This window comes from Numida meleagris, chromosome 4 (assembly GCF_002078875.1).
Source record: "Numida meleagris isolate 19003 breed g44 Domestic line chromosome 4, NumMel1.0, whole genome shotgun sequence".
Taxonomy (NCBI): Eukaryota; Metazoa; Chordata; class Aves; order Galliformes; family Numididae; genus Numida; species Numida meleagris.
In genome coordinates, this window is record NC_034412.1 from 48,270,386 (window position 1) to 48,293,656 (window position 23,271).

A 23,271-nucleotide genomic window follows, 5' to 3' on the forward strand; every position below is an offset into this window, starting at 1 on the left:
GCGGAAAAGAGGATGAGGTCTCGTGATCTGCAAGCTTTTATACTGCGAGCTTTTATCTTTTCCCTCTGGCTGGAAAAATGGTAACAGAGGAGAAAAGTACCGTGGGGACTTTAGTAGTCCTTCTCTTCTGAGAACTAGGTACATCCACTACATGATGTTATGATGTGGAGTACCAATAACCGAAAATCACAAAACCATGACAGTTAAAGTTTTAAAGTAAAATTTAAAGTATCATTTGTAAGTATCTGCCAAATGTCTTGCTGTTTGAAATCTCTGGTTGTTTTTTGTCTTCTATCTGATTCACCTGAGGGGATTGCCATTTCCGCAAGCCATTTCCCGTGTCAAGAGAAATGCTCATGGAAGTTAATGTACATAAGAGAATTAGAGAAAAACCTGCATTTCTCCAGTGATTTCTGGGACTTCATTTCTTCTGCACATAAAGATTAAGGTTTTTGACATGCAAGTTCATCTTTATAAAAGGACATTTTGTTTTGATTATTTAGAACCTGAAGTCACAAAGGCTACCTTGTAATTAGATACATGTTGGTAGGAATGGAAAATGTATTGTAGTAGTCAGAATCCCCAGGGGAAGGTTTTTTATAAAGAGTCCATTGAATTTATTCATATGTGAAAGGAACAGTCAATATTTGAGATACGCAACGTCAATAAAAGTGAAATGTATTAACATACAGTCTATGTTACAGAGCATGGCCTTGCCAGTTAGAATATTTCAGCTTTGTTTCACAGAGCTACTACGTGCTTTTAGAAACATAATCTCTAAAGGAAAATACAATTAATCTCTTAAAAACAGAACTCCACAGTTATAAGAATGAATAGTTTAATATAAGATGTAAGATAAGGGTTTTATATAGATAAAAAAATATGTTTTAGATTGCATATTGGAAGTGAAAGGTGAAATGTTTTTTATCACTATGAATGCAGATGAGAAGATCATTTTATGACATTCATGCTTATGGGGATCCTGTCTTCCCAGTAGTGGCAGAAGCCACACAGCTGTCTGTTTGCTGTTTTGCCTTGGGTAAAAGATAGCATTAGAAAAAGTGATAAGGCAGAGAAAATATGGCAGAACATTATTCCATTAACTTGATACCCTGTTAGTAAATGTCTAGCTTACTGAAATACTTACCTGCTGAGTCTTACTACCAAATCCTAAATCAGTGGCAAATAATGCAATTTTTATTTGCCAGTCAGTTCTTCAGGGATTGTACTATCTGCTTCCACTGCCATTAACAAACCACCAGTAGTAATTCAGAAAAAAAGTGCCTCCAAGTGAGATAATTATCCCTCAGGGGCTGTAGTGCTACACGTAGCATAATACCCAGTTTCATGTCTATTCTGATTAGGAAGTTCCACCAGAAGCTTCCCCCTTACTGACCACCAATTAGTAAAAATGTGTTCCTTTCATCCCCTTGCTCTAAAACTTCCAAGGCAAGTGTTGACCAGAATTGGTGGAACAGTTGGATTGAACTTTCTTCAGTGTGTTACCTCATTCCTATTCAGTATAGATCCCTTTGTATCCCTGTTCCCCCACAACTTCAAGGAATCAGTGAACAGTATCAAAATCCCAAAAGCTGTCAGAGTATTTACTTCATTAGAAACATCATTGTCTTCATGGTGAAAAAAAAATCATGCTTATAAATTTTAAATGCACCTTTCATGAATATCCTCAAACACTAATTTTAAATATTTCACTTGTTTTCTATATTGTCTGTGGAAAGGGGTGAGTTAAAGTAATTCAAGAGAGTTCCACATGTTTATTCATGGAATGGTGGTAAATATCACTGTGAGGCAAAGTTTAGGAGTTTCAGATGCTCTTGTGGAAAAGCAGATGTTTAACTCCCAGCAGTAGCTCTGTAGCTATCTACTTTCGCCTTTTTCTAGCCTGCACCTGTGAGACTGAAATGAATTGAGGAGTTTTGCTCACATTTAAATGTGAGTTGCTTCGCATTTTGTAGAAGGACTGCATTAAACATGTTTGCAAAGTCCCTTTCTTTCGCTGTTAGATGGGCTTATTTAGTAATGAACAGCATTTGTTTTGAGAAAGGGAATTTTTACAATACTGTTTACCATGCCCTACATTTATGTTCCTATCACATTGCCTATTTCTCAATAGGGGTCAATAAAAATAAGTGCTGTTTGCAATAAAGGTAACTGTGAATGCACCTGCATTCACATGCACATACACAATCCTAATACCGTCATTATTGCTTTTCCACGTACATTGCCAATCTTTTCCATTTTTCAAGTACAGCATGAAAATTCCTGTCATTCAGTTTGTTTCGCTCGCTCTTCAGGTCTCCTGTGATGGCTGGAGGTCTATTTGCCGTTAACCGGAAGTGGTTCTGGGAGCTGGGAGGCTACGATCCAGGATTGGAAATATGGGGAGGAGAGCAGTATGAAATCTCCTTTAAGGTAAGTCGTCAAGTCAACTTATATAATACTTCTTTACTTGTTAGGTTTTATGCCTCTGAATTTTCATTTCTGATACTCTTTGTGATCATGATAAGTTCACTAATACTCAATTTTGTGTTTTAACCACAAATAATTTAGTACAGTTCTATTTCTTTTTCTTTAGGAATTTCCCCAAATTTCAAACAGAACTATGCCATAAACGTATGCTCCAAAAACTATACAAAAATCACCGAGTGCAGTTTTCTCCAAATGTCTGATAGCTTACCACCGTCATGAAGCTTTACTTTGTCCCTTGTATCAAGTCTTCTCTACTTGCATTCCATCAGACATTGCACCTACTGTACTCCATCATATTGGGGGGTAGGCCCCTGTAGGGTCAGCTCATGGAAAGGGAATAAGAAAGTCATAGGAAGGAGAACCCTTTTCAATACAATCACTAGATCAGCTGAGTTCTTATGAGCTGTTATCGGCACCCCAGGTTTTCAAAATCAGTTGATTTTTTAATTGCATTTGGATAATTAAAATTATAAAATCGTAATGGCAGAGAGTTTTTAAGTGCTCAGGTTATGTACAACCATCAGTCATATCCTCTATGTGGACAAGTGTATTCAAATCAGTTATTTGGCTTTTTCATGCTGAGTTGAAAGTCTTGTTACTTTCTACATGTCAGATAGGTATTTCCATTTGTTTAATGAGGACTAAATGTATGATTTTGAAAATTCATTTCATTTTATTCCAATTTACCCAAAATTAAGGACTTTACCTTATACAAACATTTTCAATTAGCTAATAGAATTTCATTATATAAATAAATTGAGTCAAAAATGTATGTATGAAGTTTGGATTTATAATCAGAATTCGCATTTGCCTTCAGGATCTTTCCATCCTACTTCCAAACTCCTACAGCTCAGTAAATAAATTTAGTATGTCAGCCATGACTAATATTGTACATATTGCTCCATCTGAATTTCAGCAGTGATTAGAACAACAGAACTATGGCCATTCTTGTGAATGAAACATACAGTGTGATCCTACCCTGGACTGCCAGACTGTCTTTATGAGAGTTATCAAAACCAGAAAAATGGCTTGTATTAACTGAACTACTCTCCTCTTTCTCTAAATCATTTTTACACCACAGCAAAATAAAATTGGAAGGCAAGGGAAACCCAATAGATAGAAATCATGTTTAGAATATATCAGTTTACATTCTGTCCATATAAGTAATTTCAAAGTCAAATGTAAGTAGTCACTTGCAGCTGTAACAAGAGTTTCTGACAGGTCACCTAAGATTTTATTATCCTATTTCATATATTCCTTTTATTTGTCATCACAAAGAATATAATTGTAGTTCAGTCCAGTCTTTGTATAGAAACCATGGTAACAACACTGAAACTAATATACTAGATTACCCCAGTATGTTTTGCTCAAGCAGTAGATTTTTTTTGTAGGCAGTTGTGTCACACTGGGTCTCATTTCAGTCATATCTTCTGAGTTATCTCATTAGTACACCCTAACCTTCTGGTCCCTGTCCTTTTTATTAGTATTAAAAGAAGAAGGAAAAGGATTGCCTAATAGAAACAGGTTCTTATTGGAAGAACTTAACATATACAAGATTCAGAAAAAAAAGACTTGTATTGTTTGGAATGACAGAAAATGGAAGAAATAAAAGGGGACAGGAGAGAGAAACAGGACAGACTTCTTTGTTGTATCAGAATCACCAATATCAGCTTGGGAAATACTGCTGGATCAACAATTTCTGCATCAAGAGCTACAGATTCAGTCATCTTGAAACTTTTAAAAATGACAACAAATTATTCAGTTTAATTTACTGATTCTATTTACAAACTTGAGAGACTGATGGACTTGCCATGTCTCTGTTATTCATAAAGTCAGTGAAGAAAACAGATGAACAACCTGTGTGAGATCTTACTTGAGTGGGTAGGAATCTGTGTCTTAGAATTCCTTCAGATGACTACAGCCATGGTTTATGTGTTGTATCATGGGTGCTTTACATCCACACCGTATCCAGTATTAATTCTATTTTGTTTGGCAAATAATTATTTGGAACATACTGCTACAGTAACTCTCTCAAGAATATCTCTAAACGCCAATTCCCAGTTATTTCTTCAATTCAAATAGGTCTTAAGTATTTTTGTGAACACGTTTTTTTTTTTCATTAAAAGCTGCAGGAAGAAGCCAATTTGAAATGTCCCATAACTATAGAAAGTTCATCTTCAAAGGACTATTTTGGGGTGGTCTTTAAACTCAGTGATGGACTAGGTGTTCCTTTCGTGTTCTTCATATATCATCTTGTTTTAAACTTTGAGATTAATTTGTATGAATGTTGCTATATAATTGTAAACAAGCAAATGACCCACCTACTATAAATGGATACTTTACTGATAATATGACCTTCCCTGTGTCAGACTTGGGATTCTTGTGATTAATTCAAATACAGTGATGTAATTATGAAAGAGAGCATGCCAGAGAGAACTGTCACAGACTGCCTGTAAGGAAGCAGTGTTTGGTTCACATTGAACTAACAGCTCTGCTCAGTGAGCTGGAGGGAGGAGCGTTCACACATCGTTTTTGGTGCTCTACTCAGTGGTGAGTTTCAAACTCCACTTCATGGACTAGCAAATTATTGTAACGCCCTTTTTAATGTTATAACAATAAATATATAAAAAAATCCTCAGGGGTCAGTGCTGGAACCAGTGCTACTTAACATCTTTGTAGATGACATGGACAGTGGGATCAAATGCACCCTCAGCAAGTTTGCAGACAGCACGAAGCTGAGTGGTGCAGTTGACACATCAGAAGGAAGTGATGCTATCCAGAGGGACCTGGACAGGTTTGAGAGGTGAGCCCATGCCATCCTCATGAAGTTCAACACAGCCAAGTGCAAGGTTCTTCACCTGAGTCAGTGCCATCCCAGGTGCACAGATACAGGTTGGGCAGAGAATGGCTTGAGAGCAGCCCAGAGAAGAAAGATTTGATGGTGTCAGTTGATGAAAGACTGAACATGAGCCAGCAATGTGCTCTTGCATCCCAGAAGGCCAACCGTATCTTGGATTGCATCAAGAGAAGTGTGACCAGCAGGTCAAGGGAGGTGATTCTGCCCCTTTAGTCTGCTCTCTTGAGACCCCACCTGGAGTACTGCATCCAGTTCTGGAGCCCCCAACACAAGAAGGACATGGAGCTGTTGGAGTGGGTCCAGAGGAGGGCCACGAAGATGGTCAGAGGGTTGCAGCACCTCCCTTACAAGGACAGGTTGCAAGAGCTGGAGCTCTTCAGCCTGGAGAAGAGAAAGCTCCAGGGGGACTTTATCGTGGCCTTCCAGTACCTGAAGGAGGTCTACAGGAAAGCTGGGGAGGGCCTTTTTATAAGGGTATGTAGCAACAGGACGAGGAGAAATGGCTTTAAACTGGAAGAGAGTAGATTTAGACTAGATATAAGGAAGAAATTATGTACTGTGAGAGTGGTGTGACACTGGAACGGGTTACCCAGAGGGGTTGTGGATGCTCCCTCCTCAGTGACATTCAAGGCCAGAATGGATGGGGCTTTGAGCAGCCTGGTCTAGTGGGAGATGTCTCTGCCTGTAGCAGGGGGATGGAACTAGATGATCTTAAGTGTCACTTCCAACCCAAGCCATTCTATGATTCTAAAACTATAAAATAGAAAACTTGTATGTGTTGTTAATTAGCACCATATTTTCCTTTAGCTTGATGTTTTGAGTGCTTAAGGTAAGCTTACAGGTCTGTTAAGGATGAGCTTTGTCAAGTGTGTATCTCAAATATCATACATCCAAATTCACTCATTGCAAACCCAGAACCATGTTAAAGGAACAATGTAAGTCACTTTTTATATTCTTGGCCTAATTTTTTTTGGATAAAAGATCCTAGATGCTGGAATGAAACTTCCATAGAAACCCACATACCGAAGGGAAAAAATCACTTGATAGTAAAGATCATGTTCAGGAAAAGCATCTTCTCAGCAAAAGATCTCTGTGTTACTGTGCCATGATTATCCACAGTCATCCCCACATCCCAACTGGCAGAAGTGTTGGCTACAAAACGGGTGGGTAGCTGTGAGTGCAGAGTGTGAGCTTAGGCAGCTGGAGAAGTTGGATCTTTCAGAAACACATGATGGCTAGATCTGTGCTAGTCTCTGGACTCAGTCAAATAGTCCTTAGTTAAATAGCCTCAAGTCCTCTGATTTAAGGCTTCATCAGCTTCTTCATTGTGATCTTAATATCAGCTGCTCTGCTCTGTGAATTAAAGGCTGGTGCAAGAGTCATCAGGCACTTGCTAATGACAGCAAACCATATGGCTTTATGAGTTCAGAATGCTAAGGTAGAGATCGAAGACTGATTAAAAGAACTGTATAGTAAAATTATAACAGGACAAGTGGTTGCATGGGGAATCGGGCTGCAGTTCCCAACACAAAGAGGTTGAAACATATTTAGGAAAGGTTCCCCCTCATGGAGGGACAGTGTCTCTTTTGATGTTTCTCCCTGGCTGTTTCATTAGATATGACCTGGGGTAACAGGCACCAGGCTTTGATGCAGAGCAGAGTCCAAACCAAAAGTATTTTTGTGTTGGGGAAGTTGCATTATCTCACTACACATGGAGAGAAAGTGAGTGGTTTGAGGAAAAATCTGCTTTTGTGTGTTTGGGAGGGTGAGAGTTTTTGTAGAGGGACAAAAGATTCTACAGAGAGTGAATCTACACTGAAAATAAATTTACAGCACAGCAATTAATTAAGTTTCTCAAAAATACCGGAAGCCTTGTAATGTTTCTGTAATATTTGGGACTGTGCAGTAGCAGGAAAGGAAACTTCCTCAAACTTCTTAGTAACGGTGCTGTGGAGGACAGCAGCAATTGTAGAACTGGATGCTGCATTGATTGACTGCTGTTTCCCAATCAGAGCACTCACACACAAATCCACGGATGGTGAAGCAGTCACAACCTGTGTCTCAAAATATGACCCCTTCATTAAAAAGTTTCTTAGATTAATTTTTGCATGAGAAATGATGTGTAGTATTTAATTTTTTTTTTTTTTTTTTTTTTTTTTTTTTGTCAGCATAACCTCAGGATCAATTTTTTAATTAAAAAGATGTATGGTGTCTTGCTGATGATACTGTTCAGGGTGCACTTAACTTGAGAAAACTGTCAAAGTGCTGGAACTGACCTGATGAATAGTTTCCTTTCTCATTAACCAGGGAAGTCACTATTTAGGAAATCCTAAATTTAAATCTGCTAGAAAGACACAGTTTATGTAGTAATTTCCAAAATATATAGAGTGGTGAAAGATATTCATTTCCTGTGTTTGCTGAAGATCCTTTATACTGGACATTCCATAGGCATAGACATAAATCATACCTTAACAGAAATACTCATGCTGATACCCTTGCCTCTTTGAAGCTAGTCACCTATATCTAAGGTTTCATCCTTATGCATGCTGACATGTCTTCCAGATTCTCTTCATCCCTGTTTTTCAACACACACCTCCAAGTTCATTAATCCCTTTCTTTATCATCATCGCTGTTAATTCCCTCCACTGCTGGCAACCGTGGGGGGAGGCAGGGAGTAGGGCAGCGTTACTGCTTGTCAGTGCAGTTATAACCATTACAGAGTCAGTATTTGAGAGGTGCTGCTGGTGACTGCTGTTGAAATATCCACGGTCATCTGTTTCCAGTGTACACAGTACCGTTTTAATATCACTGGCATGAAATCCCACTGTGCTGCAAGTAAATGATTTTGCTGTTTCTGACCTTGCTGGCCGCACATTTGAAGTCGTTGTTCCCATTTTTCTGTCTTTTCTTGCATTTAGCTGGACATTCTTGTTACATTGAAAAGTTTACAATGAAGTATTCTTCCTTCTCCTTTTCTACTGCTGCCAAATCTCGTCTCTTGGCTTATATTTCAGGAAGAATGTCTGCAGCATCCCATAATGTTTTTGCATTCTTATTTTTTACACCTTTTTCAGCCTCCTGTGGTAGTATGTTTCTCCTGTTTTTAGTCTCTATTTCTTGCTCAGTGCTCAGAGCACCAAGCTGACAGCTTTTCATGACATACTTTATATTCCTCTTCCACCAGTTTACTGTTTTGTGGGTTTTTTTCCAATAATTTCAGCATCTCTTGCCATTGTCTGTCTTGTTACTGACTCTCAGCAGCAGCAGCAGTATATTTCTCAATTAGTTTTGAAGCTTGATCCAAAACCCATTCAGTCCTTCCTCAATCTTTTACTTAATTTACTTTATGTTTACGTTCCTGTTCCCAGCAATACATCCTCCACTGCTCCAATATCACAAGTCTCTTACTGCAGTAATTATGATTACAGCATAGCATATGGATTGGAATCTCATTCTCTTGTGCACTGTATTTACATTTTACAGATAGTCTCTCAAGCTAGATAGATAAGGCAAAGAGGGAGAGAGCAAGCAACATTCAATATAAAGATGAAGTAATATGAAAAGAGGGTGATTCGCCCAAAGTCCGACAAGAGCCATATAGCAGAACTGGAAAAATGTCTCAGCAATACCTAAGCTGCAGTCAGGACCTAAGCCACACAACCACAACTTAATCTCTTTTAAAGCTTTGCATTAATTCTTGCCTCTTGCTTTCAACCATCCCCATAAAGTGTTTTGCAACATTCTCTGGAAAAGAGCTATATAAAGACAAATTGTGATATAGTATATAGCTGACACATAAACTACTCTTCTTTTGATCCTTCCAAACTGAAATTGCATTGGTTTGGTTTCATCTTTGTTTTTTATACCTCAGACACGGAGCAGATTCATTGCTTTTGTAAGGAGGAGGCATTAGCAATCTTGAGAGTTTCATTGCTTCCTTCTTAGATAAACAGAGGCACCAGTGTTGTGATATCATTTTGCCATATGTCCCACACCACCTGAATTTCTTTCATGGTACACTGAAGAGCTGCAGTATTTAACACAGAAGCCATTCTCCGATTTCCTGTATTCAGTGCAGGTGACATAAAAATGCACATTTTAAAGACAAAGTTGCCAGAATTGATCTTCTCAGGAAAATATAAAAAACACCTTTAAAACCATTCTGAAGCTGAAAGATAAACAGGAACAGCTGCTAAATGTCCTTCAAGACAGCCCTAGATTCATTTCAATTACCCTACACAGCGCACCTCAGGTGCAGCACAGCATTTTCAAGTTTTATGTCTATCAAATATAAACCTAACACAAAGTGTTATTTCCTCCCACTTGTGATTGCCTCAGCGTACCTGATGGGTTTTTTTTCTAAATCTTTTTCTTCTTTTCTTTTCTTATTTTCTCTTTTTTTACTGATACCCAATGCAGTATATGTCTACTTCAGCTCTCATTGGCAGAGTTAAATTACTATTGGCCTGGAGATATATATATGTATATATACTACTTTATACTACTTTCTTGTTTTTTTTTTTTCATTTGTTCTGCAGCTGACCTCCAAGTCAAAATTCTATGCTGTATGCTCTTCAATGACTTAGAAACCTTGGTTAATGAGTTCAATGTCTTGTCCAGCCTTTAAAATAATGTTTTAATTTAAAAAACAGTAATGAATAGTCAATATATGCCTGCACTTTCATCAGTGCATTGGATTATTTCAAGACATCCACAGAGATATCTACCAAAAGGTCTCAAAGGAAGTAATGTACAAATGAAGTACTGACTGGAAGGTGAATAATGTATTTTTAAATGATTGGCATTACCCACCTTATTTTAACATTCTCATTTTTATAACTTTTAATGTGTTTACGAGCATTGTAAACTGGGTGACATGGGATTAGACCAGTAAGGATTTGAGAATTTCAGTGTTTTATTTAAGAAGCATGTTTTACAAAATACTTTCAAAAATATATATATCATGTCAACATGACATAGCAAGGCTGCTCTGCGATGTAATGAGCTATTTTGGCACAGATGCAGGGCATTCATTTGGGTCTCCATTTCCAACCCATCAGAAGGACTGTGTTCACTCATGATTCTATCACCGTACATGTTTCCATTTGGCAGGGCAATACCCAGTACAACCACTTGTATTAGCCTGTACCGCCAATCTGCACACCATGCCTGCCCGTCTGACATGCTGCCATGCACAAGAAGCAGGAACACAGTGCTCCTTGCCCTAGAAGGACAGACTGCTGAGAGCTGTCAAGCTCCTGAGCAGATCTCATCTGTACCCAACTGTGCAAGGGGGTCTCTGGACCTGAAGGGCAAAGCCAAGCACAGGATCTTCCCCCACCTCTGCCAGTTTCCTTACTCCCTCCTGCTAGCATACTTAGGCTTGTCCAGCTGTCTGCTGCAGAGCCTCAAACAATTACCAGATCTCAGCTGGGTGTCAGGGCTACCAGCTAACAGACTACAAGGGCCAATACCCAAATGGCCCATAACAAGCAGCTTCCTAAATTGTTTTGCGGCTCAAGCCCTCATGCTAAAACCCCTGCTTTCTCCATTCACAGCATGAGTAGCACAGTCACTCTCAGGGGCTGAATTCCCACTTGCTACCTTCAGCAATTGCTTTCAATTACACTCAAGCACCAAGTTATCCCTTAGCATAGTGCTTAGCATCTGCATATTCAGATTACTAAAATTCTGTCACAAGCTCATGACCACACAGCCAGGACCGCACAGATGTAGTGCAGGCAAGCACAGTGAAAGAGGCCAAACTCCTGTCCATTTTCACTGTTAAGTGAATGAGATTAATCAGTTATTTTTCCTGTGATTTGACTAAGCCAGCAGCTACAGCCAGCTAGCTGGTAGGCAGGAGAGGCAGATTGCAAATGTAAGGTTAAAAAGTACAGAGATGCACATTGTTCTCTTCAGACCTCACAGTGAATATCAAATATTCGTAATCATATCATATTTTCTGATACTTTTTGTTAGGGATGTGGTTACTGCTGTTTTAACTGGGAGCATGTCAACTTCTAGATGAATTCCTTACTGCATGTAAGTCACTGGTAAAATATTCAGTCATTTGTTCTGTTGTGCTTTAGCCTCGGTCACAAATTTGCTTCATTTTGTTCTAGAATGCTTCAAATGCAGATAAAATCATATGCAATACATGGACCTACATTCTCACCCCAGTGAATGGAAATGTTTCACGACACATCTTTACGTGCACCTACATAAAGCCCTTTCTGTCTCAGCTTGTGTGTGATTTTGTTTTAAACAGGGTAGGAAGGGGCTGGGGAATTTTTGTTTTCAGTCTAAGGTTGGTATCTGAAACCACAAGTATCCCTTATGTCGAATAACAGCCATTCTCTTATAATATTTGCCGAGAACAAGAAAAATAAATTTTGCAAAGACTAGGGAATATTTTTAATAACATCAGTGTTTTCACTGTGAATTTTAAACTTTTGATACCTGATGGGTTTTAGGCTGCTGAAAAATGTCTGTTTGGGGGGATTTCTGGAGGCGTTTTTTGTTATTGTTTTCCATTTCCCCTATCTGCAAAGTCAAATTGCTTTATTTATCTACTTATTTAAAATCAGAATGTTATAAAATGTCAGCATGGTTCGTAAGTCATGTAATAGCCATCTTGGTAGTTTGGTGGTTCACAGAAAGTGATGTTATCACATGATTTGCATAGTTCCTCTGACATGACACACAACCTTGCTCTCACATACACTTGATAAAACCTAATCACGCTAGATGAAGTGTTGTGAAGAGTTCCTTGCTTGCTGCCCCTCAGTACACAGCTTGAATTTTAGTCCTGTGAAGATCTTGCAGCTCCCATCATTTTTGATGGAATTCTGGTTGCTCTAACCTGAAGCATCAAACGTATCCTCCAGATGACTCCATTTACTTCAGTGTTAAATGTACTAATAACAAAAAGAAGTGGCATGTTCTTCTTTCTCTTTCTGCATGAATGTGATCAGAAGTAAATTGACTTTGTTTATTTTTCCTTATAAATTGAAGACCATCTTACAAATGTAGTTTTATGTTCAGTATTTGATATAAAAGATGGGTATTTTGATTTTCTTTTTCTTCTGATTGATGGATTTTTTTAACTCACATGGCATTCTTTTGAAATTTTGGTCCTGTATGTTTTGAACAGCTGACTCAATAATATCCTGGTAGTTTTGCAGGAGGATCATTGGTAGATATATTAAATATGTTTTATATTTTTACTTTGAACATATTCTGCTTTTGTAAGGTGAGATTCCAGGTAATGCTGGGATTCTTTAATCCCAGCATTGGGCATACACTGAAGGCCACCACTATGAGTACAGGAGGAGTCAGTACAGAATGATGTGTAGTTTTCATCTATCCCATGAATTAAAATGCCATGTTTTGCTCCATGCATCTTCAGGAATCATTCTTTAATTTGCTTTCTTTCTGTCTTCCAGGTGTGGATGTGTGGAGGTGGGATGTTCGATGTTCCATGCTCTAGAGTTGGGCATATCTACAGGAAGTATGTCCCTTATAAAGTTCCTTCTGGAACCAGCCTAGCACGTGTGAGTAATTGGGTTTTGCTGTTTTTCATTTTCATATATAATCGGTTTCTTCATTTCCCATGAACTAGTTTCCACACCTAACAGTAAGCCATTAAAATGTGAAATGAATGTTGCTTTATTTTTCTGAAATGAGATGTGCAATTGCTGCAGTTATACTGCCTTGCAGAGATAAAATTGCAAAGAGTAAAATGAAAGCTTAGAATTATAGGGTTGGACATTTCAGAGCAGAAGTGTGTTTCATACCAATTCAAAAGAACCTAAGAATAACCTAAGGCTTATGCTTCTTGAATAGCGCAGTGTCGTCAGTCATTGCAGGACCAATTTGAATGCGCATTTTCTTATCAGTCAGCAGAACAGGCACAATCTTGCATGAGGAATATTTTCTGAGGGAAAAGAACTGGGCAACAATGAAATGAGTGACTGTCTAATTATTGTATAAAACCTGGTTATGGGATACCACCAGCTTGGAGCCGTGTGAGAGAGAAATTAGAAGACCTCTAGATATTTCTCAAAGACCACCATCCATATCCACATGGGCTTTTTGCTAAAGAGAAAATGTTCTAACTTTCTGGAGATGTTCACGGGATGTCAAAAGATGGGAGACAAAAGGCACAGATGTAGCTTCCGGGCAAATACTAGTATTTGTTCATGCTTAAGCTTAATCTTTTCTATTTTAGAGGATTTTTTTTTTTTAAATGGCATTAATATTAAAGTATATTGCCATAGGATAATATTTTATGAATCCTTTTTTTTAATAATGAAAATGGGGTATGAATAAAAGAATAAATTTATTTTAAAGGGGAGATATTCTTAGTTTCAGCAACATGGAACAAGGCTTCCTGTAATAACTCTGGAGACAGGAATGAGGCCTTCTGTACTCTCTGCCTGACAGCTGCCTAGAGAGAGAAAAAATTGCCCAAAAAGAATATCCATGTAAATAGCAAGGCACAGTAATGGGATTAGTGGTTGTAGTAATGTTAGTGACAAGGGTATTGATTAAGTTGGGTGATCCACATCTTCCCCTAATCTAACTACGCGTATTCTCAAAGTATCCTCATTCAGATTTCTACACTGGTTGAAATAAACAGCTTTGTTCATGGCATCCCCTGGTGAAATCACACTTAACTTGAAATGAGAAATCCAAACCTCATTCTTTGTTTTCCCCAATCACAGATCAAAGTGTCTCATAAGAGAATATTCTGTCTTGTGCATTACCTGTAGGAGCCAAATTCAGTCATTTCTGTTTGGACTTACTAGCATCTCATACAGTTCAACACTACCCTTCAGGGTGGCACTGTGAATACTTGGAGCCAACAGGTAGCCACAGGCTGCACTCTCCCATTTTTCTACACATATATACGTGTGTATATATAGACACATGCAATGTGTTTGTATTTTTATATCATGTATTTATTTTATTTTATCTAATAAACCATTTGTGAAATATTGACACCCCAAAATCCTGATACAAAATTAAATATTTACCCATACTCTGCCCTATGTCTTGTGAGAAAAGGTGTAGTGTGCTGATAGGATGGATCTTATCCTTCCCATTCAAGAAGTAGACAGTTTCATCTGAGTTGCTAGAATCGATAACATGATGATGCTTAGATAAATTTCTTGAATATGTTTAACACTGAAAGAAAATTTGAATTTTCAGGTTCTTAAATTTTTTCTGGTATGATATTCTAAATCAAAATATGACTGTTAATATACATTGTATCAAGGCTGACAACAGTACAAGATCTTCTGTACATTTTAGTGTATGAGACTATCTTAATAACTAGCCAAGGAAGAAAGGACCCTGAACCATTACGCTGTGTGTAATTTTAAGTGTAAAAATATGCTCTTTCTGTCATCCAAGCCAGAAAAGAAAAAGCAAGTATGTGCTCATCTTTCATATATCAATCCCTTTGAAATAGACCATTTGTGGTTTTGAATAACCTGCCCCAAACAGAACTGTTAGCCAAAATAATACTATGGAAGTTGCCTAGATTTTTCAGTAATCTTTACCTTTTCCTCCAAATATCATTATGTTTTCCAAAGATTGTAGTCTACCTGTTAAAAATATTTTATCTGAAACTTCAGTTCAAGAATATGAAGGATAACGTACTAAAGAATATCCAAAAGTATTATCCCTGCGATATTTTCAGTACTTAGATGTTTCCATGAAACTTTTTGCTAAATCATTTTCCATCTTCTGCTATGAAAAGGAGGATGCTGGAGGTGCAGTTTGCAGGGGAATAAGCAGTAGGAAGCCCAGCTGGGATTGTGTAAATGATTGCAGTAGCCCCTTCATTATTCAAGGGAGAGCTTTCTATTGTGCAGATACTGCATTAAAGAAGCACAGATTTCCTCATCCTGTCCCTCAACACCAGCACAAGGGACATAGGGATGAGTTAGGAAGATGGAGCTTCTAGACAAACTCAAGCATAGCTCAGATCATGCCATGGATCTCTTTTCAAGCTGTTTCAGCCTATGTTTGCCCATAACCTGTGTGGCTTAAGATTAACAATTTACCTTCCCTTCTCTTAGAATTTCACCTGTCTACATCTTCTAGCAGCAAGTTTCAACATGCAGTTTCAGCTAGCTATGTGATACCTGACCAGTTTAGGTATCTTTTTAAAGAGCTATGATCTATCATGAGGATAACTTGACTTATAAAATGAAGGACTTGTCAAAAACTGTTTTCTGCCTTCGCTATCAGTAAATAACCATTAGTGTACCACACACAATAGCAGGTGTCATTACATCAATTTTCTATGTCCTTATTATCATATTCCTTTCCTTCTTTTCTGTCATTCAGGACCTGACAGGCCTACACATACCTCATGTGTTGAAAACCATCCACCTATACCTGTAAAACTTGTGGTACAGAATAGAAGTAAACTGTAGACATGCATAGTAGATTTATAAAACAGACCATGACAAACAAATGCAGATAAATAAGCGGAGTATTTTTTTCTGGAGATGTCTCAGGATGTCACTGCTTGCCACGGGCCCAACTTACAGGTAATTGCACATAAAATGAGATTAATGGGTATGCAGATGACAGCAGTGATTCCTCATTATAGTGTGGAAGTACCACATAATTATTCATTCATTTGTTTAGTCACCCTCTGCACAAACTGTAGTGACTAATAGCTACTTTTGTCTGTTTGGTTTAGGTCAAGTATAGCAAACAAGGCCTCAAATCTTAAAACCCTACAAAAGATGTTGCCCTGTTAAGAACTTCTGAATTGTTTGACTGGATTGCTTTAGTTGCTTTGTGATATTCTTCAGTGTTGGTGTTTGTTGCTTTTTTTTTTAAGAATTTCAGTTAAGCCATTTTCTGTTACTTGGTTACCTATGAAGTTAGATCTTAAAATGCAATTAGCAATTTCTTTTAGACATATCCCAGAAAATTATTTATTTTGTTTCCTATTGGGATGGGGGTATTCTTCTATTCATGATTCTGCCAGAGCTATCAGAAAATTGTCAATAGGCAATCACTTTCAATAGGATATACAGAGATTAACTCAGAATTTCAAAATATATCCACAGAATTTTTTTTCATTTACAGGTATTTTACACAGCATTTTAGCCTTAACTCAGAACATTAGAGCATTAGGCCTTCCTGAAGGGAAGGGCAATCCCACTGAAGTTCACGTTTGGATGCTAACCCAGCAGCAAGGTGAATCCTAATCTTAACCTGAATTCCTCCCTGCACTCCAGGACGTGGAATCCCAGAGCACAGTGACCCAGCAGACACAAGCCCGATGACATTTGCCTCATTACACAGTGTCGCTGAATTGGGACTTGCAAGAGTTTGTTTCAGGAATTCAGCTGCTAAAGGTGGGTTCAGATTCCCACCTGAACCATTCTCTCAGCCTTTTTCTCTGGCTTTGAAAAGATAATTTCTTTAAATAAAGGAATGTAGCTAGACCATCTGGTGCTGTGACTACGTTCGCATTTTTGGCAGAGCTTCCTTTAATATTATGATCATTTATTTTAATTTTTTTCCAGCTGCAGATAATGTTTGGGCTTTTCTTAAAGCAGCCCTTCAACATTTTCTTTTGTTTCCAGACAAGTTAAAGAACAGAGGAGAAACAGTTAAGTAAAGAGAGCTCACAGGGCTGTGTTTTCTTGTGACTGGAGTGCAAACCAATAGATGTGACAGGCTGCTCAGGGGCAGTGCTGGCACTTTTTCAATCACCTCCTTAGCATAAAAGGCTATTGCACAAATTCGGTTAAGATCCAGTAGTCGTGGTAAACAGCTTGAAACATTAGCTTAGAATGAGCAAATCATTGTAGAATCAAGAATTGTGTTCCTGCAACAGCACAGTTGTCATATATGATAATGATGATGTCTATACAATACAACTGTTCAGTTTCCATTCTAGCTTCTTTTATTTAACTGATTTATAAGTTCATCATTAAAACTAATTAAGCCAAGATCTCCAACAGAGCACTTACCAGAGAAAAACTTTAATATCTTCTAATCCTTGAATACAAGAAAGTCACAATAATTTTTTTAAATGCTAATTTCATATATATATTTTCTTCAATCTGAATAGAAGTTTTGCCTTTGAGATTAAAAAAAAAAGATAACAAGACAGTCAATTCAACTGTTAGCTAGCTGAAAAGAATGCAAAGGAGACAGAGAACTTAGAAGCTTCTGAATAACAATATAATCGCAGTGATGGTGACTACTTTCTAGTGTTTGTTGAACAACCTGGCACTGGAAGCCGGGTTATGTAGCTAAAGAAATGCATCTGGAATCAAACTGCTGAACTCTCTTCTAGGTTTAGCAGCTAAGATGGGATGTAGGCTACCAAGCGTGAGTCCACAAAGTGAGCATCACAGTAACAAATAGTTATTACACTGTTGTTCTGCTTCCTGCTGAGGAGCAGGCAACAGTAAATAAAGTTTGTATTTATACCCTTCTGAAACAGTTATTTCTAGAGTGGCCAAGAGGATGCTGTGCTGTACTCTCCCCACAGCTGCCCTACAAACAGTCTGAAGAGATGTGCAGGCACAGAGCTTGGGGGAGGAAGCATCCTGGTGATGCACCATGTGTGCACACAGAGCTTGCTGCCCACCGAGCCTCACGGTCTGGCCTCAAGTGAGGTGAGATGTGTCCTTTAGTGACAGCTGGCTTTGTCCAGCTGCCTCTTCCCTTTTTTCAAAGTGTAGGTTTAACTTTTTTTTTTTTTTTTTTTTTTTTTTAATTGTAGAGATACAAACACTGTTAAAGAGAATGAAATTCTGGCTGTTTTCAGGTGGCATCTCTAGAATTTCAGTTCTATGAGTTCACTGAATACAGGCTGAAAATAGTCTCTTGCTTCTCTGCCAGCTGTGCTGTGCTAACTCCCACGAGAGTTATTTATATACACCACCAGTTTGCCACCTAGTTAGTGCACTGTCTTCCATCTAGAAGCCTTTCTTTTACACCTGCAGGAATCTCTTTATTTGCTTGCTTTTTTACACAAATACAAACTGTTACTGGAATGAAAGCTAATTAAGTTTTAAACAGAGTTATGTACAAAGGACCAAAACAATATGTCCGAGAGGAGAAAAGGCTGCCAAAATGGAGCACTGCATAATGCCAAAGAAAAAAAGGGAGTTAGGTAAGAAGAGGAAAGGGAAGAAAGCCCCCATTTGAACATAACTGATGTGGGCAGGTATTGAGACCTGCAGGTCACAAAGCTTGGTGTCCAGGAAAGGCTTTACTATGCTTCCACTGTAGAAATATACAGAAAAGAGGAATGATTGTGTGCTGTCACTGGAGGATGGATGGTCCTTTGCATGATGTTCAGGTTTAGGGTACTGTTTTTCTCCTTGTGAGCTCTGTGAGGATTTGTACACTGCTGCCTCTGTCATTAATCCATACTTGTTGGATAGTCATATTTTTTCTCCTTCTCCACAGTGGTTTATTGTTACATTATATTACTCATTTGCCAGAACAACATAGAGAATAGTTTTCTAGGCTGGCTGGATCCCAGTGTGCTTTTTAAATACTTTTTATGTAAAACAAACTGTATACTATGTTATTTCTAGGTAAATGAAATGCAGCTGCTTCCAGAAGTAAAGAAGACATCCACCCTGAAGCAGTGACAACACTGTACTTCACAAAACAAACAGTAAAGAACATTTCAAATAGGAAGATGAAGTGGGCAGAGAGAAAATAACCGCATATGAATGTTATTAGGAAGAAATAGATTAATATTTTGGTTGTGGCAGAGATTGTCGTATTATTTTTAGCAAATAAGCAGTTGTATCCCCTCTTACATTTCGTAGCTGAAGGCTCTAGGGATGCTACAGTGATTCATGTTTGATTGATGTAATTGAAAATGATTTTTGATGTTCTGGCTGATCCGAGAAAAGACTGTTGTAACACATTAAACAACACCAGATGTGTGTGTGTCTGCTGGTGACATCCAGCTTCCTGGAAAATGGCCAGGTTAAATGTAGGACAACAGGAATTCATTGCAGGATGCACCTGTTCCCATGGTAGTTTAATATTGACAAAAGCAAAGTCTGTGGATTGTGGTCAGGGTTGGTTTCATGCCAAGAGTGAGATAGGCATAAAATCAGAAGAAAACAGTTATGTAGGTGAAATGAAACAAATAAAAGAGCCGTTGCGCTGCTTAAGTGCCACTGACAAAACAAAAACATACTTAAGAACATCTGGAGAAACTGAAAACAGAAATTACCTTTTAATGGTAGTTTAACTGCTGCATCAGGAACATGAATTGGAAAAGATGTAACTGTGGGATGGAGTTTTGCGGGTTTGCAATGTGCAGTAGTATGCCGCTAGGTAACATTTTTATTATGAAGTATGGAATTACCTCTCTCTTCTCAGGGACCAATCTAGTTTAACCTCGCTCTGAGAAAATATTTATGAATCTGTCCTTTCCTATGTCTCTCCCTGAGTCCAGTTTTCCAACCTCCTAGCCAGTGCTCACCTTCTTCTCACCGAGTTTCAGTAATAACGTGTCTCTTGAAAAAGGCGGGCAATCTTACATCCTTAAAAAGAAGGGACTGTCATTTGATCAAAGACATGTATCTTTCCTACTCACTGAGGAATGTGAAAAGGACGATACAGTCCATGAAATATTTATCTCTCTTTCTCCAGTCAAATAGTTTCAACTCTTTTATTGAAGTCTGGGCGTCAGTGACATTGTAACTCACTGTCCTGTTGTAGAACATTGCTGAAAGAAAATCTAAAACATAGTTCCAGTTTGAAATGCATACATTCCATAAAAAAATCAAGGAAAACTTGTCCAAACAAAGCCTACTAGTAAAGGATTTACCAAAGAGCAAAGTTGTAGCAGCACCGCAAAATTTAATTACTTCATAAATGCACATATGGGCAACTGGTGGCAGCTGATGAATGAGCCTTGCTGTGACTGATACGACCTTTGCATGCATCGCTCAGCTTCTAGGTGGCACTGCTACAACCTTACACATGGAAATATGCATCTTCTCAAATATCTTTGGGCTTTATTTTTTATCACGGAGAGGCTTTTCACTGAATGTGAAAAGAGAGAATAAGTCATCACTGGTCTGTCATGGATAGGTCCTGAGAAGCTCCTCAAATGTCCATCTGCAATTCCTGTGACTTCCTTACATCGTGTGTCAATTCACGTAACTATTTAATATTGAATTGATCTTCGTTTAATTACTCCTATTAATTTTTTCTTTTAGTTTTTTCCCTCTTCTGTTAAAAATCCAGCTTAACCAGGCTGGGCATCTGTAACCTTGCAATGAGTAGTAGTTTCCCAAGCTACAGCAGTTTTTCAGCTGTAGAAACATGTTTCATTTTTCCTCTCAGAATGCATTTAGATGAGGAGTTCAGACTGAGGTATAAGAATCCAAGCAAATGCGATCTACCACATCATGACAGATCCCCAAACTGATTATTCTTATTGATAAAGATATTTGAAAAGGCATTTTAGAAACTGGCATTTAAAAGAGTTCTTTTCTGTAGAAGATTATGCAAAGATTAACAGAGTTAGAAATTAAGAGATTCAAGCCAACTTTTATTTTGTTTGTTTTAATTTCTTTGTAGATTAACTTTATTGTGAGACTGGAGTGCTGTAAGGCATCCACAAAATTCCACCTGATCTCATAGGCTCTTAAGTCTCATACATTGTAAGTCCTAACAGTGCCAAGCTGCTTGGAACCTGTTTTATATTCACGTTCTGTTAAGATCCGGTAACTGTTCATTCTCATTTATGGAGTTTAGTATGTGTACATGCTCTAGAATGTATCTAGCTTTATTCAAGTCTCGGGCAAGGAGGACGTGACACTGTCCTCCTTCCTCCACAATATCAAATTCTCGCAGATAGTGGGAAAGTCAGTTCTAGGAGAGACTCATACAGGACTTGAAATCACTTCCTTGCAAGTATGTCACTTGACAAGTAAGCCTTAAACCAAGATGGCCTCCCTCATTTCAGTTGTGAGCCACTTCCTTTCAATTGGTGGTAAGGTCAGTAGGAAACTAGAATCTCACTGACATGTTTGTGGAGAAGTTATGTTCCTAGGAGGCTCTTCTCACAGAGCAACTTCTCACATTATTAGACAGCCACAGAACTGTGATATTCAACTCAGCAGCGCATTCATCTCCAAGGACATGCTAAGTTAGTATATTATAAGTAGTAACGTGAATGATGTTTGCCTTTGATTGTGTAAAGTTGCTCTGGGATATCTTGCAGAAGTTGATCTACCTGACTTCATTCAATCTAAATATGGGGGTTAACTGTTATTTGAAGATTTTATTACTGGTCTGTACATGTTTATGTTAAAATGAAATGCTGTAGTGATAATAAGGATAAGAATCTCATGTTAACTGAAGCCAACAAACCTCTTTAAAGTGTTTGGATACAGAATGCTTTCTTGTAACTACCAACTTCAGAAAGAGCTTTCCACTACTCCAGGAGGGAGGGCTCCTTACAATCATGCTCATAAATTGTCCAGAGGTTTAGAGCTAGCAAATCAAGGTTTATATATTTTAAAGTGCACTGACTGAAAGGGCTGCCTCATACAGGTTCAGCTAACGATGGTAATGTGTAACATGCTAAGAATGTATAGTTTCACTATAGAATCTACCAAGGTGTGGAAAATTTTTAGCGTAGGATAGAAGCATAGGTTTTGGAAGAACGAAGGAACAAACTTTTAAATAGATTTGTATCCTGTCAGTCTCACTTCAGTGCTTGGTAAAATTATGGAGAAGATTACTCTGGGAGTTACTGAAAAGCACAATGCAGTTGTTAATCAGCCAACATGGGTTCATGAGGAGAAAGTCCTGTTTATGAACTTTTTTTCCTTTTATGACAAGGTTACCCACCAAATTGACCAAGGGAAGCAGTTGATATGATATTTTTGAATTTTAGCAAAGCTTTTGGCACTGTTTCTCACAATATCCTTCTGGACAAAATGTCCAGCATACAGCTAGACAAATACTTAACGCAGTGGGCGAACAAAGGGCTGATGGGTCAGGCTCAAAGGGTTGTTTATAGTAGATGGAGTTACATCGGGCTGGTGGCCAGTCACTGGTGGGGATCTGTAGAGTTCCATTTTAGGGACAGTTCTCTTTAACATTTTCATCAGTGACCTGGCTGCGGGACTCAAAAGTGTATACTAAGTAAGCTTGCGTACAACACTAAAATAGAAGAAGCTGTTTCATGACTCCCTCAAGGGCACAGAGGCCTTGGAGAGAGATCTTGACATATTAGAGGGCTGGGCAATCACCAACGACGTGAATTTTATCAAGAGCAAGTGCTGAATTCTGCACCTGGGATGGGGCAGCCCCGGATGTATGTACAGACTGGGCGACAAAAGGCAAAAGAGCAGCCCCCACAAAAAGAGATCTAAGGGCTCCAGTTAAAAGCAAGTTGAATGTGAGTCAACAGTGTGCCCTGAAAGCCAAAAGAGCCAACTGCACCCTGGGGTGCACCAGGCCCAGCACTTCCAGCCAGGTGAGAGAAGGGATCGTCCCGCTCTGCTATGTGCTAGTGTAACCTCAGCGCCAGCACTGTGTGCAGCAACAGGACCTGGGTGAATGGTATGGAGCTGCATCAGGGAAAGTTCGGGCTGGGGATTAGGGAAAGGTTATGCACCAAGGGCAGTGGACATGGGCCTGAGCTGCTGGAGATCAAGGGGCATTTGGACATCACTCTCAGTTTTGGGTTTGAATTTTGGGTAGTCTTGTGTGGAACCAGGGGTTGGACTCCATGATCCCTGTGGGTACCTTCTAACTCAGGATATTCTATGATATACGGATAAAGTGTCTTACCTGATACTTGGGGAGTGGTATGCAGAACTGTATTTTCTTCAAATTTGGTAAGTTCCAACCATCACAGGAAAAAAAAAAGAAAGAAGGAA

The 23,271-nt window shown here is 38.5% G+C and overlaps 1 protein-coding gene across 3 annotated transcripts in view; it reads left to right on the forward strand.

Moving 5' to 3' along the window:
- GALNTL6 (polypeptide N-acetylgalactosaminyltransferase-like 6) overlaps positions 1–23,271 on the forward strand; it is a 453,369-nt gene that overhangs the window by 394,736 nt on the left and 35,362 nt on the right. For all 3 annotated transcript variants that reach the window (XM_021396253.1, XM_021396254.1, XM_021396255.1), the window contains 2 exons: positions 2,316–2,433; positions 12,796–12,903. In XM_021396253.1, coding sequence (XP_021251928.1) covers positions 2,316–2,433; positions 12,796–12,903 — 226 coding nt within the window. The remainder of the gene's footprint in view (positions 1–2,315; positions 2,434–12,795; positions 12,904–23,271) is intronic.